This window comes from Heptranchias perlo, unplaced genomic scaffold, assembly GCF_035084215.1.
Source record: "Heptranchias perlo isolate sHepPer1 unplaced genomic scaffold, sHepPer1.hap1 HAP1_SCAFFOLD_1041, whole genome shotgun sequence".
Taxonomy (NCBI): domain Eukaryota; kingdom Metazoa; phylum Chordata; class Chondrichthyes; order Hexanchiformes; family Hexanchidae; genus Heptranchias; species Heptranchias perlo.
The window spans coordinates 44,894-57,892 of NW_027138261.1; the positions used below are offsets into that span (position 1 = coordinate 44,894).

General features: G+C 54.0%; 1 protein-coding gene across 1 annotated transcript; it reads right to left on the bottom strand.

Moving 5' to 3' along the window:
• Positions 1-1,577: 1,577 nt before the first annotated feature.
• On the bottom strand, positions 1,578-8,074 carry LOC137307549 (trichohyalin-like; the record flags this gene model as incomplete). Its single annotated transcript, XM_067976864.1, has 2 exons — positions 1,578-2,759; positions 7,892-8,074. Coding segments are annotated over 2 exons (1,365 nt in total), but the record flags the coding sequence as incomplete, so codon positions are not given.
• Positions 8,075-12,999: the final 4,925 nt, after the last annotated feature.

Sequence of the window (12,999 nt, forward strand, 5' to 3'; positions counted from 1 at the left end):
AGACAGGTACTTCCTGTCTACTCTATCTGGGCCCCTCCTAATTTTGTACGCCGCAATCAAGTCCCTCCTCAGCCTCCTCTGCTCCAAAGGAAAACAACCCCAGCCGATCCAATCTCTCCTCGTAGCTGCAATTTTCAGCATTCTTGCAAATCTTCTCTGCGCTCTCTCCGGAGCAATGACGTCCTTCCGTGTAATGTGGTGAAGGTTCTCCCACAGTGCCGTTGGGAAGGGAGTTCCAGGATTTTGACCCAGCGACGATGAAGGAACGGCCGATATATTTCCAAGTCGGGACGGTGTGTGACTCGGAGGGGAACGTGCGGGTGGGGGTTGTCCCCATGCGCCCGCTGCCCTGGTCCTTCTAGGTGGTAGAGGTCGCGGGTTTGGGAGGTGCTGTCGAAGAAGCCTTGGCGAGTTGCCTGCAGGGCATCCTGTGGATGGTGCACACTGCGGCCGCGGTGGGCCGGTGGTGAAGGGAGTGAATGTTTAGGGTGCCGATCGAGCGGGGCTGCTTTGCCCTGGATGGTGTCGAGCTTCTCGAGTGTTGTTGGGAGCTGCACTCGTCCAGGCAAGTGGAGAGTATTCCATCACACTCCTGACTTGTGCCTTGTAGACGGTGGAAAGGCTTTGGGGAGTCAGGAGGTGAGTCACTCGCCGCAGAATACCCAGCCTCTGACCTGCTCTCGTAGCCACAGTATTTATATGGCTGGTCCAGTTAGGTTTCTGGTCAATGGAGACCCCCAGGATGTTGATGGTGGGGGATTCGGCGATGGTAATGCCGTTGAATGTCAAGGGGAGGTGGTTAGACTCCCTCTCTTGTTGGAGATGGTCAGCGACTGGTGTGCAAGGACACCCAGGTCTCGTTGCACCTCCCCGTTTCCCAATCTCTCACCATTCAGATAACAATCCGCCTTTCTGCTTTTACAACCAAAGTGGAAAACCTCGCATTTATCCATCGCATGACGCATCAGCCATGTTCTGGCCCGCGACCGACTGGGAGCCTTGGGAAGCTTTTGGACCGGAGAGGACTCCGCCGTTTAACTCCGTGAACGCTGCTCGCAAGACGGTCAAAGATGCCTGCATCCTCCGAATGAGTGCCAGGGAAAAGCTTTGGATATTTTCTCCTGTCTTGTGGTGATCGGCAATCTTTTCTCCCTCTACGTCGGAGGGTCAGTACCGAGGGAGCGCCGCACTGTGGGAGGGTCGGTACTGAGGGAGCGCCGCACTGTCGGAGGGTCGGTACTGAGGGAGCGCCGCACTGTCGGAGGGTCAGTACTGAGGGAGCGCCGCACTGTCGGAGGGTCGGTACTGAGGGAGCGCCGCACTGTCGGAGGGTCAGTACTGAGGGAGCGCCGCACTGTCGGAGGGTCAGTACTGAGGGAGGGCCGCACTGTCGGAGGGTCGGTACTGAGGGAGCGCCGCACTGTCGGAGGGTCGGTACTGAGGGAGCGCCGCACTGTCGGAGGGTCGGTACTGAGGGAGCGCCGCACTGTCGGAGGGTCGGTACTGAGGGAGCGCCGCACTGTCGGAGGGTCAGTACTGAGGGAGCGCCGCACTGTCGGAGGGTCGGTACTGAGGGAGCGCCGCACTGTCGGAGGGTCGGTACTGAGGGAGGGCCGCACTGTCGGAGGGTCAGTACTGAGGGAGAGCCGCACTGTCGGAGGGTCGGTACTGAGGGAGCGCCGCACTGTCGGAGGGTCAGTACTGAGGGAGAGCCGCACTGTCGGAGGGTCGGTACTGAGGGAGCCCCGCACTGTCGTCTCTCTCGCCCTCTCTCTCTTTCTTTCCTCCTCCATCTCTCTCGTTCTCTCTCTCTTTCTTTCCTCCTCCATCTCTCTCGTTCTCTCTCTCTTTCTTTCCTCCTCCATCTCTCTCGTCCTCTCTCTCTTTCTTCCCTCCTCCATCTCTCTCGTCCTCTCTCTCTTTCTCTCCGCCTCCATCTCTCTCGTCCTCTCTCTCTCACTTTCCTCCTCCATCTCTCTCATCCTCTCTCTCTTTCTTCCCTCCTCCATCTCTCTCGTTCTCTCTCTCTCTCTTCCCTCCATCTCTCTCGTCCTCTCTCTCTCTCCCCTCCTCCATCTCTCTCGTCCTCTCTCTCTTTCTTCCCTCCTCCATCTCTCTCGTCCTCTCTCTCTTTCTTTCCTCCTCCATCTCTCTTGTCCTCTCTCTCTTTCTTTCCTCCTCCATCTCTCTCGTCCTCTCTCTCTTTCTTCCCTCCTCCATCTCTCTCGTCCTCTCTCTCTCTTTCTTCCCTCCTCCATCTCTCTCGTCCTCTCTCTTTCTTCCCTCCTCCATCTCTCTCGTCCTCTCTCGCTTTCTTTCCTCCTCCATCTCTCTCGTCCTCTCTCTCTCTTTCTTCCCTCCTCCATCTCTCTCGTCCTCTCTCTCTTTCTTCCCTCCTCCATCTCTCTCGTCCTCTCTCTCTCTTTCTTTCCTCCTCCATCTCTCTCCTCCTCTCTCTCTTTCTTCCCTCCTCCATCTCTCTCGTCCTCTCTCTCTTTCTTCCCTCCTCCATCTCTCTCGTCCTCTCTCTCTCTTTCTTCCCTCCTCCATCTCTCTCCTCCTCTCTCTCTTTCTTCCCTCCTCCATCTCTCTCGTCCTCTCTCTCTTTCTTTCCTCCTCCATCTCTCTCGACCTCTCTCTCTTTCTTCCCTTCTCCATCTCTCTCGTCCTCTCTCTCTTTCTTCCCTCCTCCATCTCTCCCGTCCTCTCTCTCTCTTTCTTTCCTCCTCCATCTCTCTCGTCCTCTCTCTCTCTCCCCTCCTCCATCTCTCTCATCCTCTCTCTCTTTCTTCCCTCCTCCATCTCTCTCATCCTCTCTCTCTTTCTTCCCTCCTCCGTCTCTCTCGTCCTCTCTCTCTCTTTCTTTCCTCCTCCATCTCTCTCGTCCTCTCTCTCTTTCTTCCCTCCTCCATCTCTCTCGTCCTCTCTCTCTTTCTTCCCTCCTCCATCTCTCTCGTCCTCTCTCTCTTTCTTCCCTCCTCCGTCTCTCTCGTCCTCTCTCTCTTTCTTCCCTCCTCCATCTCTCTCGTCCTCTCTCTCTTTCTGTCCTCCTCCATCTCTCTCGTCCTCTCTCTCTCTCTTTCCTCCTCCATCTCTCTCGTCCTCTCTCTCTTTCTTCCCTCCTCCGTCTCTCTCGTCCTCTCTCTCTCTCTCCCCTCCTCCATCTCTCTCGTCCTCTCTCTCTTTCTTCCCTCCTCCATCTCTCTTGTCCTCTCTCTCTTTCTTCCCTCCTCCATCTCTCTCGTCCTCTCTCTCTTTCTTCCCTCCTCCATCTCTCTCGTCCTCTCTCTCTTTCTTTCCCCCTCCATCTCTCTCGTCCTCTCTCTCTTTCTTCCCTCCTCCATCTCTCTCGTCCTCTCTCTCTTTCTTCCTCCTCCATCTCTCTCGACCTCTCTCTCTTTCTTCCCTCCTCCATCTCTCTCGTCCTCTCTCTCTTTCTTCCCTCCTCCATCTCTCTCGTCCTCTCTCTCTCTTTCTCTCCTCCTCCATCTCTCTCGTCCTCTCTCTCTTTCTTCCCTCCTCCATCTCTCTCGTCCTCTCTCTCTTTCTTCCCTCCTCCATCTCTCTCGTCCTCTCTCTCTTCTTCCCTCCTCCATCTCTCTCGTCCTCTCTCTCTTTCTTCCCTCCTCCATCTCTCTCCGTCCTCTCTCTCTCTCTTCCCTCCTCCATCTCTCTCGTCCTCTCTCTCTTCCTTCCCTCCTCCATCTCTCTCGTCCTCTCTCTCTTTCTTCCCTCCTCCATCTCTCTCGTCCTCTCTCTCTTTCTTCCCTCCTCCATCTCTCTCGTCCTCTCTCTCTTTCTTCCCTCCTCCATCTCTCTCGTCCTCTCTCTCTCTCTTCCCTCCTCCATCTCTCTCGTCCTCTCTCTCTTTCTTCCTCCTCCATCTCTCTCGTCCTCTCTCTCTCTTTCTTCCCTCCTCCATCTCTCTCGTCCTCTCTCTCTTTCTTCCCTCCTCCATCTCTCTCGTCCTCTCTCTCATTCTTCCTCCTCCATCTCTCTCGTCCTCTCTCTCTTTCTTCCCTCCTCCATCTCTCTCGTCCTCTCTCTCTTTCTTCCCTCCTCCATCTCTCTCGTCCTCTCTCTCTTTCTTCCCTCCTCCATCTCTCTCGTCCTCTCTCTCTCTCTTCCCTCCTCCATCTCTCTCGTCCTCTCTCTCTCTCTTCCCTCCTCCATCTCTCTCGTCCTCTCTCTCTTTCTTCCCTCCTCCATCTCTCTCGTCCTCTCTCTCTTTCTTCCCTCCTCCATCTCTCTCGTCCTCTCTCTCATTCTTCCCTCCTCCATCTCTCTCGTCCTCTCTCTCTTTCTTCCTCCTCCATCTCTCTCGTCCTCTCTCTCTTTCTTCCCTCCTCCATCTCTCTCGTCCTCTCTCTCTTTCTTCCCTCCTCCATCTCTCTCGTCCTCTCTCTCTTTCTTCCCTCCTCCATCTCTCTCGTCCTCTCTCTCTTCTTCCCTCCTCCATCTCTCTCGTCCTCTATCTCTTTCTTTCCTCCTCCATCTCTCTCGTCCTCTCTCTCTTTCTTCCCTCCTCCATCTCTCTCGTCCTCTCTCTCTTTCTTCCCTCCTCCATCTCTCTCGTCCTCTCTCTCTCTCTTCCCTCCTCCATCTCTCTCGTCCTCTCTCTCTTTCTTCCCTCCTCCATCTCTCTCCTCCTCTCTCGCTTTCTTCCTCCTCCATCTCTCTCGTCCTCTCTCTCTTTCTTCCCTCCTCCATCTCTCTCGTCCTCTCTCTCTTCCTTCCCTCCTCCATCTCTCTCGTCCTCTCTCTCTTTCTTCCCTCCTCCATCTCTCTCGTCCTCTCTCTCTTCTTCCCTCCTCCATCTCTCTCGTCCTCTCTCTCTTTCTGTCCTCCTCCATCTCTCTCGTTCTCTATCTCTTTCTTCCCTCCTCCATCTCTCTCGTTCTCTCTCTCTCTCTTCCCTCCATCTCTCTCGTCCTCTCTCTCTCTCCCCTCCTCCATCTCTCTCGTCCTCTCTCTCTTTCTTCCCTCCTCCATCTCTCTCGTCCTCTCTCTCTTCTTTCCTCCTCCATCTCTCTTGTCCTCTCTCTCTTTCTTTCCTCCTCCATCTCTCTCGTCCTCTCTCTCTTTCTTCCCTCCTCCATCTCTCTCGTCCTCTCTCTCTCTTCTTCCCTCCTCCATCTCTCTCGTCCTCTCTCTTTCTTCCCTCCTCCATCTCTCTCGTCCTCTCTCTCTTTCTTTCCTCCTCCATCTCTCTCGTCCTCTCTCTCTCTTTCTTCCCTCCTCCATCTCTCTCGTCCTCTCTCTCTTTCTTCCCTCCTCCATCTCTCTCGTCCTCTCTCTCTCTTTCTTCCTCCTCCATCTCTCTCCTCCTCTCTCTCTTTCTTCCCTCCTCCATCTCTCTCGTCCTCTCTCTCTTTCTTCCCTCCTCCATCTCTCTCGTCCTCTCTCTCTCTTTCTTCCCTCCTCCATCTCTCTCCTCCTCTCTCTCTTTCTTCCCTCCTCCATCTCTCTCGTCCTCTCTCTCTTTCTTTCCTCCTCCATCTCTCTCGACCTCTCTCTCTTTCTTCCCTTCTCCATCTCTCTCGTCCTCTCTCTCTTTCTTCCCTCCTCCATCTCTCCCGTCCTCTCTCTCTCTTCTTTCCTCCTCCATCTCTCTCGTCCTCTCTCTCTCTCCCTCCTCCATCTCTCTCATCCTCTCTCTCTTTCTTCCCTCCTCCATCTCTCTCATCCTCTCTCTCTTCTTCCCTCCTCCGTCTCTCTCGTCCTCTCTCTCTCTTTCTTTCCTCCTCCATCTCTCTCGTCCTCTCTCTCTTTCTTCCCTCCTCCATCTCTCTCGTCCTCTCTCTCTTTCTTCCCTCCTCCATCTCTCTCGTCCTCTCTCTCTTTCTTCCCTCCTCCGTCTCTCTCGTCCTCTCTCTCTTTCTTCCCTCCTCCATCTCTCTCGTCCTCTCTCTCTTCTGTCCTCCTCCATCTCTCTCGTCCTCTCTCTCTCTCTTTCCTCCTCCATCTCTCTCGTCCTCTCTCTCTTTCTTCCCTCCTCCGTCTCTCTCGTCCTCTCTCTCTCTCTCCCTCCTCCATCTCTCTCGTCCTCTCTCTCTTTCTTCCCTCCTCCATCTCTCTTGTCCTCTCTCTCTTTCTTCCCTCCTCCATCTCTCTCGTCCTCTCTCTCTTTCTTCCCTCCTCCATCTCTCTCGTCCTCTCTCTCTTTCTTTCCCCTCCATCTCTCTCGTCCTCTCTCTCTTTCTTCCCTCCTCCATCTCTCGTCCTCTCTCTCTTTCTTTCCTCCTCCATCTCTCTCGACCTCTCTCTCTTCTTCCCTCCTCCATCTCTCTCGTCCTCTCTCTCTTTCTTCCCTCCTCCATCTCTCTCGTCCTCTCTCTCTCTTCTCTCCTCCTCCATCTCTCTCGTCCTCTCTCTCTTCTTCCCTCCTCCATCTCTCTCGTCCTCTCTCTCTTTCTTCCCTCCTCCATCTCTCTCGTCCTCTCTCTCTTTCTTCCCTCCTCATCTCTCTCGTCCTCTCTCTCTTTCTTCCCTCCTCCATCTCTCTCGTCCTCTCTCTCTCTCTTCCCTCCTCCATCTCTCTCGTCCTCTCTCTCTTCCTTCCCTCCTCCATCTCTCTCGTCCTCTCTCTCTTTCTTCCCTCCTCCATCTCTCTCGTCCTCTCTCTCTTTCTTCCTCCTCCATCTCTCTCGTCCTCTCTCTCTTCTTCCCTCCTCCATCTCTCTCGTCCTCTCTCTCTCTCTTCCCTCCTCCATCTCTCTCGTCCTCTCTCTCTTCTTCCCTCCTCCATCTCTCTCGTCCTCTCTCTCTCTTTCTTCCTCCTCCATCTCTCTCGTCCTCTCTCTCTTTCTTCCCTCCTCCATCTCTCTCGTCCTCTCTCTCTCATTCTTCCCTCCTCCATCTCTCTCGTCCTCTCTCTCTTTCTTCCCTCCTCCATCTCTCTCGTCCTCTCTCTCTTTCTTCCCTCCTCCATCTCTCTCGTCCTCTCTCTCTTTCTTCCCTCCTCCATCTCTCTCGTCCTCTCTCTCTCTCTTCCCTCCTCCATCTCTCTCGTCCTCTCTCTCTCTCTTCCCTCCTCCATCTCTCTCGTCCTCTCTCTCTTTCTTCCCTCCTCCATCTCTCTCGTCCTCTCTCTCTTTCTTCCCTCCTCCATCTCTCTCGTCCTCTCTCTCATTCTTCCCTCCTCCATCTCTCTCGTCCTCTCTCTCTTCTTCCCTCCTCCATCTCTCTCGTCCTCTCTCTCTTTCTTCCTCCTCCATCTCTCTCGTCCTCTCTCTCTTTCTTCCTCCTCCATCTCTCTCGTCCTCTCTCTCTTTCTTCCCTCCTCCATCTCTCTCGTCCTCTCTCTCTTCTTCCCTCCTCCATCTCTCTCGTCCTCTATCTCTTTCTTCCTCCTCCATCTCTCTCGTCCTCTCTCTCTTTCTTCCCTCCTCCATCTCTCTCGTCCTCTCTCTCTTTCTTCCCTCCTCCATCTCTCTCGTCCTCTCTCTCTCTCTTCCCTCCTCCATCTCTCTCGTCCTCTCTCTCTTTCTTCCCTCCTCCATCTCTCTCCTCCTCTCTCGCTTTCTTTCCTCCTCCATCTCTCGTCCTCTCTCTCTTTCTTCCCTCCTCCATCTCTCTCGTCCTCTCTCTCTTCCTTCCCTCCTCCATCTCTCTCGTCCTCTCTCTCTTTCTTCCCTCCTCCATCTCTCTCGTCCTCTCTCTCTTTCTTCCTCCTCCATCTCTCTCGTCCTCTCTCTCTTTCTGTCCTCCTCCATCTCTCTCGTTCTCTATCTCTTTCTTCCCTCCTCCATCTCTCTCGTCCTCTCTCTCTTTCTTCCTCCTCCATCTCTCTCGTCCTCTCTCTCTTTCTGTCCTCCTCCATCTCTCTCGTCCTCTCTCTCTTTCTGTCCTCCTCCATCTCTCTCGTTCTCTATCTCTTTCTTCCCTCCTCCATCTCTCTCGTCCTCTCTCTCTTTCTTCCCTCCTCCATCTCTCTCGTCCTCTCTCTCTTTCTTCCCTCCTCCATCTCTCTCGTCCTCTCTCTTTCTTCCCTCCTCCATCTCTCTCGTCCTCTCTCTCTCTCTTCCCTCCTCCATCTCTCTCGTCCTCTCTCTCTCTCTTCCCTCCTCCGTCTCTCTCGTCCTCTCTCTCTCTCTTCCCTCCTCCGTCTCTCTCGTCCTCTCTCTCTCTCTTCCCTCCTCCGTCTCTCTCGTCCTCTCTCTCTCTTTCTTCCTCCTCTATCTCTCTCGTCCTCTCTCTCTTTCTTCCCTCCTCCATCTCTCTCGTCCTCTCTCTTTCTTCCCTCCTCCATCTCTCTCGTCCTCTCTCTCTCTCTTCCCTCCTCCATCTCTCTCGTCCTCTCTCTCTCTCTTCCCTCCTCCGTCTCTCTCGTCCTCTCTCTCTCTCTTCCCTCCTCCGTCTCTCTCGTCCTCTCTCTCTCTCTTCCCTCCTCCGTCTCTCTCGTCCTCTCTCTCTCTTTCTTCCTCCTCCATCTCTCTCGTCCTCTCTCTTTCTTCCCTCCTCCATCTCTCTCGTCCTCTCTCTCTCTCTTCCCTCCTCCATCTCTCTCGTCCTCTCTCTCTTTCTTTCCTCCTCCATCTCTCTCGTCCTCTCTCTCTTTCTTCCTCCTCCATCTCTCTCGTCCTCTCTCTCTCTCTTCCCTCCTCCATCTCTCTCGTCCTCTCCCTCTTTCTTCCCTCCTCCATCTCTCTCGTCCTCTCTCTCTTCTTCCCTCCTCCATCTCTCTCGTCCTCTCTCTCTTTCTTCCTCCTCCATCTCTCTCGTCCTCTCTCTCTCTCTTCCCTCCTCCATCTCTCTCGTCCTCTCTCTCTCTCTTCCCTCCTCCGTCTCTCTCGTCCTCTCTCTCTCTTTCTTTCCTCCTCTATCTCTCTCGTCCTCTCTCTCTTCCTTCCTCCTCCATCTCTCTCGTCCTCTCTCTCTTTCTTTCCCCTCCATCTCTCTCGTCCTCTCTCTCTCTCTTCCCTCCTCCATCTCTTGTCCTCTCTCTCTTTCTTCCCTCCTCCATCTCTCTCGTCCTCTCTCTCTCTCTTACCTCCTCCGTCTCTCTCGTCCTCTCTCTCTCTTTCTTTCCTCCTCTATCTCTCTCGTCCTCTCTCTCTCTTTCTTCCCTCCTCCATCTCTCTCGTCCTCTCTCTCTCTTTCTTCCACCTCTATCTCTCTCGTCCTCTCTCTCTCTTCTTCCCTCCTCCGTCTCTCTCGTCCTCTCTCTCTCTCTTCCCTCCTCCGTCTCTCTCGTCCTCTCTCTCTCTATCTTCCCTCCTCCGTCTCTCTCGTCCTCTCTCTCTCTTTCTTTCCTCCTCTATCTCTCTCGTCCTCTCTCTCTCTTTCTTCCCTCCTCCATCTCTCTCGTCCTCTCTGTCTTCCTTCCCTCCTCCATCTCTCTCGTCCTCTCTCTCTTCCTTCCCTCCTCCATCTCTCTCATCCTCTCTCTCTTCCTTCCTCCTCCATCTCTCTCGTCCTCTCTCTTTCTTCCCTCCTCCATCTCTCTCGTCCTCTCTCTCTCTCTTCCCTCCTCCATCTCTCTCGTCCTCTCTCTCTTCTTCCCTCCTCCATCTCTCTCGTCCTCTCTCTCTTTCTTTCCTCCTCCATCTCTCTCGTCCTCTCTCTCTCTTTCTTCCCTCCTCCATCTCTCTCGTCCTCTCTCTCTTTCTTCCCTCCTCCATCTCTCTCGTCCTCTCTCTCTTCCTTCCCTCCTCCATCTCTCTCGTCCTCTCTCTCTTTTTTCCCTCCTCCATCTCTCTCGTCCTCTCTCTCTTTCTTTACTCCTCCATCTCTCTCGTCCTCTCTCTCTTTCTTTCCTCGTGCGTCTCTCTCGTCCTCTCTCTCTCTCTTCCCTCCTCCATCTCTCTCGTCCTCTCTCTCTTTCTTTCCTCCTCCATCTCTCTTGTCCTCTCTCTCTCTCTTCCCTCCTCCACCTCTCTCGTCCTCTCTCTCTTTCTGTCCTCCTCCATCTCTCTCGTCCTCTCTCTCTCTCTTCCCTCCTCCATCTCTCTCGTCCTCTCTCTCTTTCTTTCCTCCTCCATCTCTCTCGTCCTCTCTCTCTCTCTTCCCTCCTCCATCTCTCTCGTCCTCTCTCTCTTTCTTCCCTCCTCCACCTCTCTCGTCCTCTCTCTCTTCCCTCCTCCATCTCTCTCGTCCTCTCTCTCTTTCTTCCCTCCTCCATCTCTCTCGTCCTCTCTCTCTTTCTTCCCTCCTCCATCTCTCTCGTCCTCTCTCTCTCTCTCTTCCCTCCTCCATCTCTCTCGTCCTCTCTCTCTTTCTTCCCTCCTCCATCTCTCTCGTCCTCTCTCTCTTTCTTCCCTCCTCCATCTCTCTCGTCCTCTCTCTCTTTCTTCCCTGCTCCATCTCTCTCGTCCTCTCTCTCTTCCCTCCTCCATCTCTCTCGTCCTCTCTCTCTTTCTTCCCTCCTCCATCTCTCTCGTCCTCTCTCTCTCTCTTCCCTCCTCCATCTCTCTCGTCCTCTCTCTCTCCCTTCCCTCCTCCGTCTCTCTCGTCCTCTCTCTCTCTTTCTTTCCTCCTCTATCTCTCTCGTCCTCTCTCTCTTCCCTCCCTCCTCCATCTCTCTCGTCGTCTCTCTCTTTCTTTCCCCCTCCATCTCTCTCGTCCTCTCTCTATCTCTTCCCTCCTCCATCTCTCTTGTCCTCTCTCTCTTTCTTCCCTCCTCCATCTCTCTCGTCCTCTCTCTCTCTCTTCCCTCCTCCGTCTCTCTCGTCCTCTCTCTCTCTTTCTTTCCTCCTCTATCTCTCTCGTCCTCTCTCTCTCTTTCTTCCCTCCTCCATCTCTCTCGTCCTCTCTCTCTCTTTCTTTCCACCTCTATCTCTCGTCCTCTCTCTCTCTTTCTTCCCTCCTCCGTCTCTCTCGTCCTCTCTCTCTCTCTTCCCTCCTCCGTCTCTCTCGTCCTCTCTCTCTCTCTCTTCCTCCTCCGTCTCTCTCGTCCTCTCTCTCTCTTTCTTTCCTCCTCTATCTCTCTCGTCCTCTCTGTCTTCCTTCCCTCCTCCATCTCTCTCGTCCTCTCTCTCTTCCTTCCCTCCTCCATCTCTCTCATCCTCTCTCTCTTCCTTCCCTCCTCCATCTCTCTCGTCCTCTCTCTTTCTTCCCTCCTCCATCTCTCTCGTCCTCTCTCTCTCTCTTCCCTCCTCCATCTCTCTCGTCCTCTCTCTCTTCTTCCCTCCTCCATCTCTCTCGTCCTCTCTCTCTTCTTTCCTCCTCCATCTCTCTCGTCCTCTCTCTCTCTTTCTTCCCTCCTCCATCTCTCTCGTCCTCTCTCTCTTTCTTCCTCCTCCACCTCTCTCGTCCTCTCTCTCTTCTTCCTCCTCCATCTCTCTCGTCCTCTCTCTCTTCCTTCCCTCCTCCATCTCTCTCGTCCTCTCTCTCTTTTTCCCTCCTCCATCTCTCTCGTCCTCTCTCTCTTCTTTACTCCTCCATCTCTCTCGTCCTCTCTCTCTTTCTTTCCTCCTGCGTCTCTCTCGTCCTCTCTCTCTCTCTTCCCTCCTCCATCTCTCTCGTCCTCTCTCTCTTTCTTTCCTCCTCCATCTCTCTTGTCCTCTCTCTCTCTCTTCCCTCCTCCACCTCTCTCGTCCTCTCTCTCTTTCTGTCCTCCTCCATCTCTCTCGTCCTCTCTCTCTCTCTTCCCTCCTCCATCTCTCTCGTCCTCTCTCTCTTTCTTTCCTCCTCCATCTCTCTCGTCCTCTCTCTCTCTCTTCCCTCCTCCATCTCTCTCGTCCTCTCTCTCTTTCTTCCCTCCTCCACCTCTCTCGTCCTCTCTCTCTTCCCTCCTCCATCTCTCTCGTCCTCTCTCTCTTTCTTCCCTCCTCCATCTCTCTCGTCCTCTCTCTCTTTCTTCCCTCCTCCATCTCTCTCGTCCTCTCTCTCTTTCTTCCTCCTCCATCTCTCTCGTCCTCTCTCTCTTTCTTCCCTGCTCCATCTCTCTCGTCCTCTCTCTCTTCCCTCCTCCATCTCTCTCGTCCTCTCTCTCTTTCTTCCCTCCTCCATCTCTCTCGTCCTCTCTCTCTTTCTTCCCTGCTCCATCTCTCTCGTCCTCTCTCTCTTCCCTCCTCCATCTCTCTCGTCCTCTCTCTCTCTCTCTTCCCTCCTCCATCTCTCTCGTCCTCTCTCTCTCTCTTCCCTCCTCCATCTCTCTCGTCCTCTCTCTCTTTCTTCCCTGCTCCATCTCTCTCGTCCTCTCTCTCTTCCCTCCTCCATCTCTCTCGTCCTCTCTCTCTTTCTTTCCTCCTCCATCTCTCTCGTCCTCTCTCTCTTTCTTCCCTCCTCCATCTCTCTCGTCCTCTCTCTCTTCCTTCCCTCCTCCATCTCTCTCGTCCTCTCTCTCTTTTTTCCCTCCTCCATCTCTCTCATCCTCTCTCTCTTTCTTTACTCCTCCATCTCTCTCGTCCTCTCTCTCTTTCTTTCCTCCTGCGTCTCTCTCGTCCTCTCTCTCTCTCTTCCCTCCTCCATCTCTCTCGTCCTCTCTCTCTTTCTTTCCTCCTCCATCTCTCTTGTCCTCTCTCTCTCTCTTCCCTCCTCCACCTCTCTCGTCCTCTCTCTCTTTCTGTCCTCCTCCATCTCTCTCGTCCTCTCTCTCTCTCTTCCCTCCTCCATCTCTCTCGTCCTCTCTCTCTCTCTTCCCTCCTCCATCTCTCTCGTCCTCTCTCTCTTTCTTTCCTCCTCCATCTCTCTCGTCCTCTCTCTCTTTCTTCTCTCCTCCATCTCTCTCGTCCTCTCTCTCTCTCTTCCCTCCTCCGTCTCTCTCGTCCTCTCTCTCCCTTTCTTCCCTCCTCCATCTCTCTCGTCCTCTCTCTCTTTCTTTCCTCCTCCATCTCTCTCGTCCTCTCTCTCTTTCTTCCCTCCTCCATCTCTCTCGTCTCTCTCTCTTTCTTCCCTCCTCCATCTCTCTCGTCCTCTCTCTCTTTCTTCCCTCCTCCATCTCTCTCGTCCTCTCTCTCTCTCTTCCCTCCTCCATCTCTCTCGTCCTCTCTCTCTTTCTTCCCTCCTCCATCTCTCTCGTCCTCTCTCTCTTTCTTCCCTCCTCCATCTCTCTCG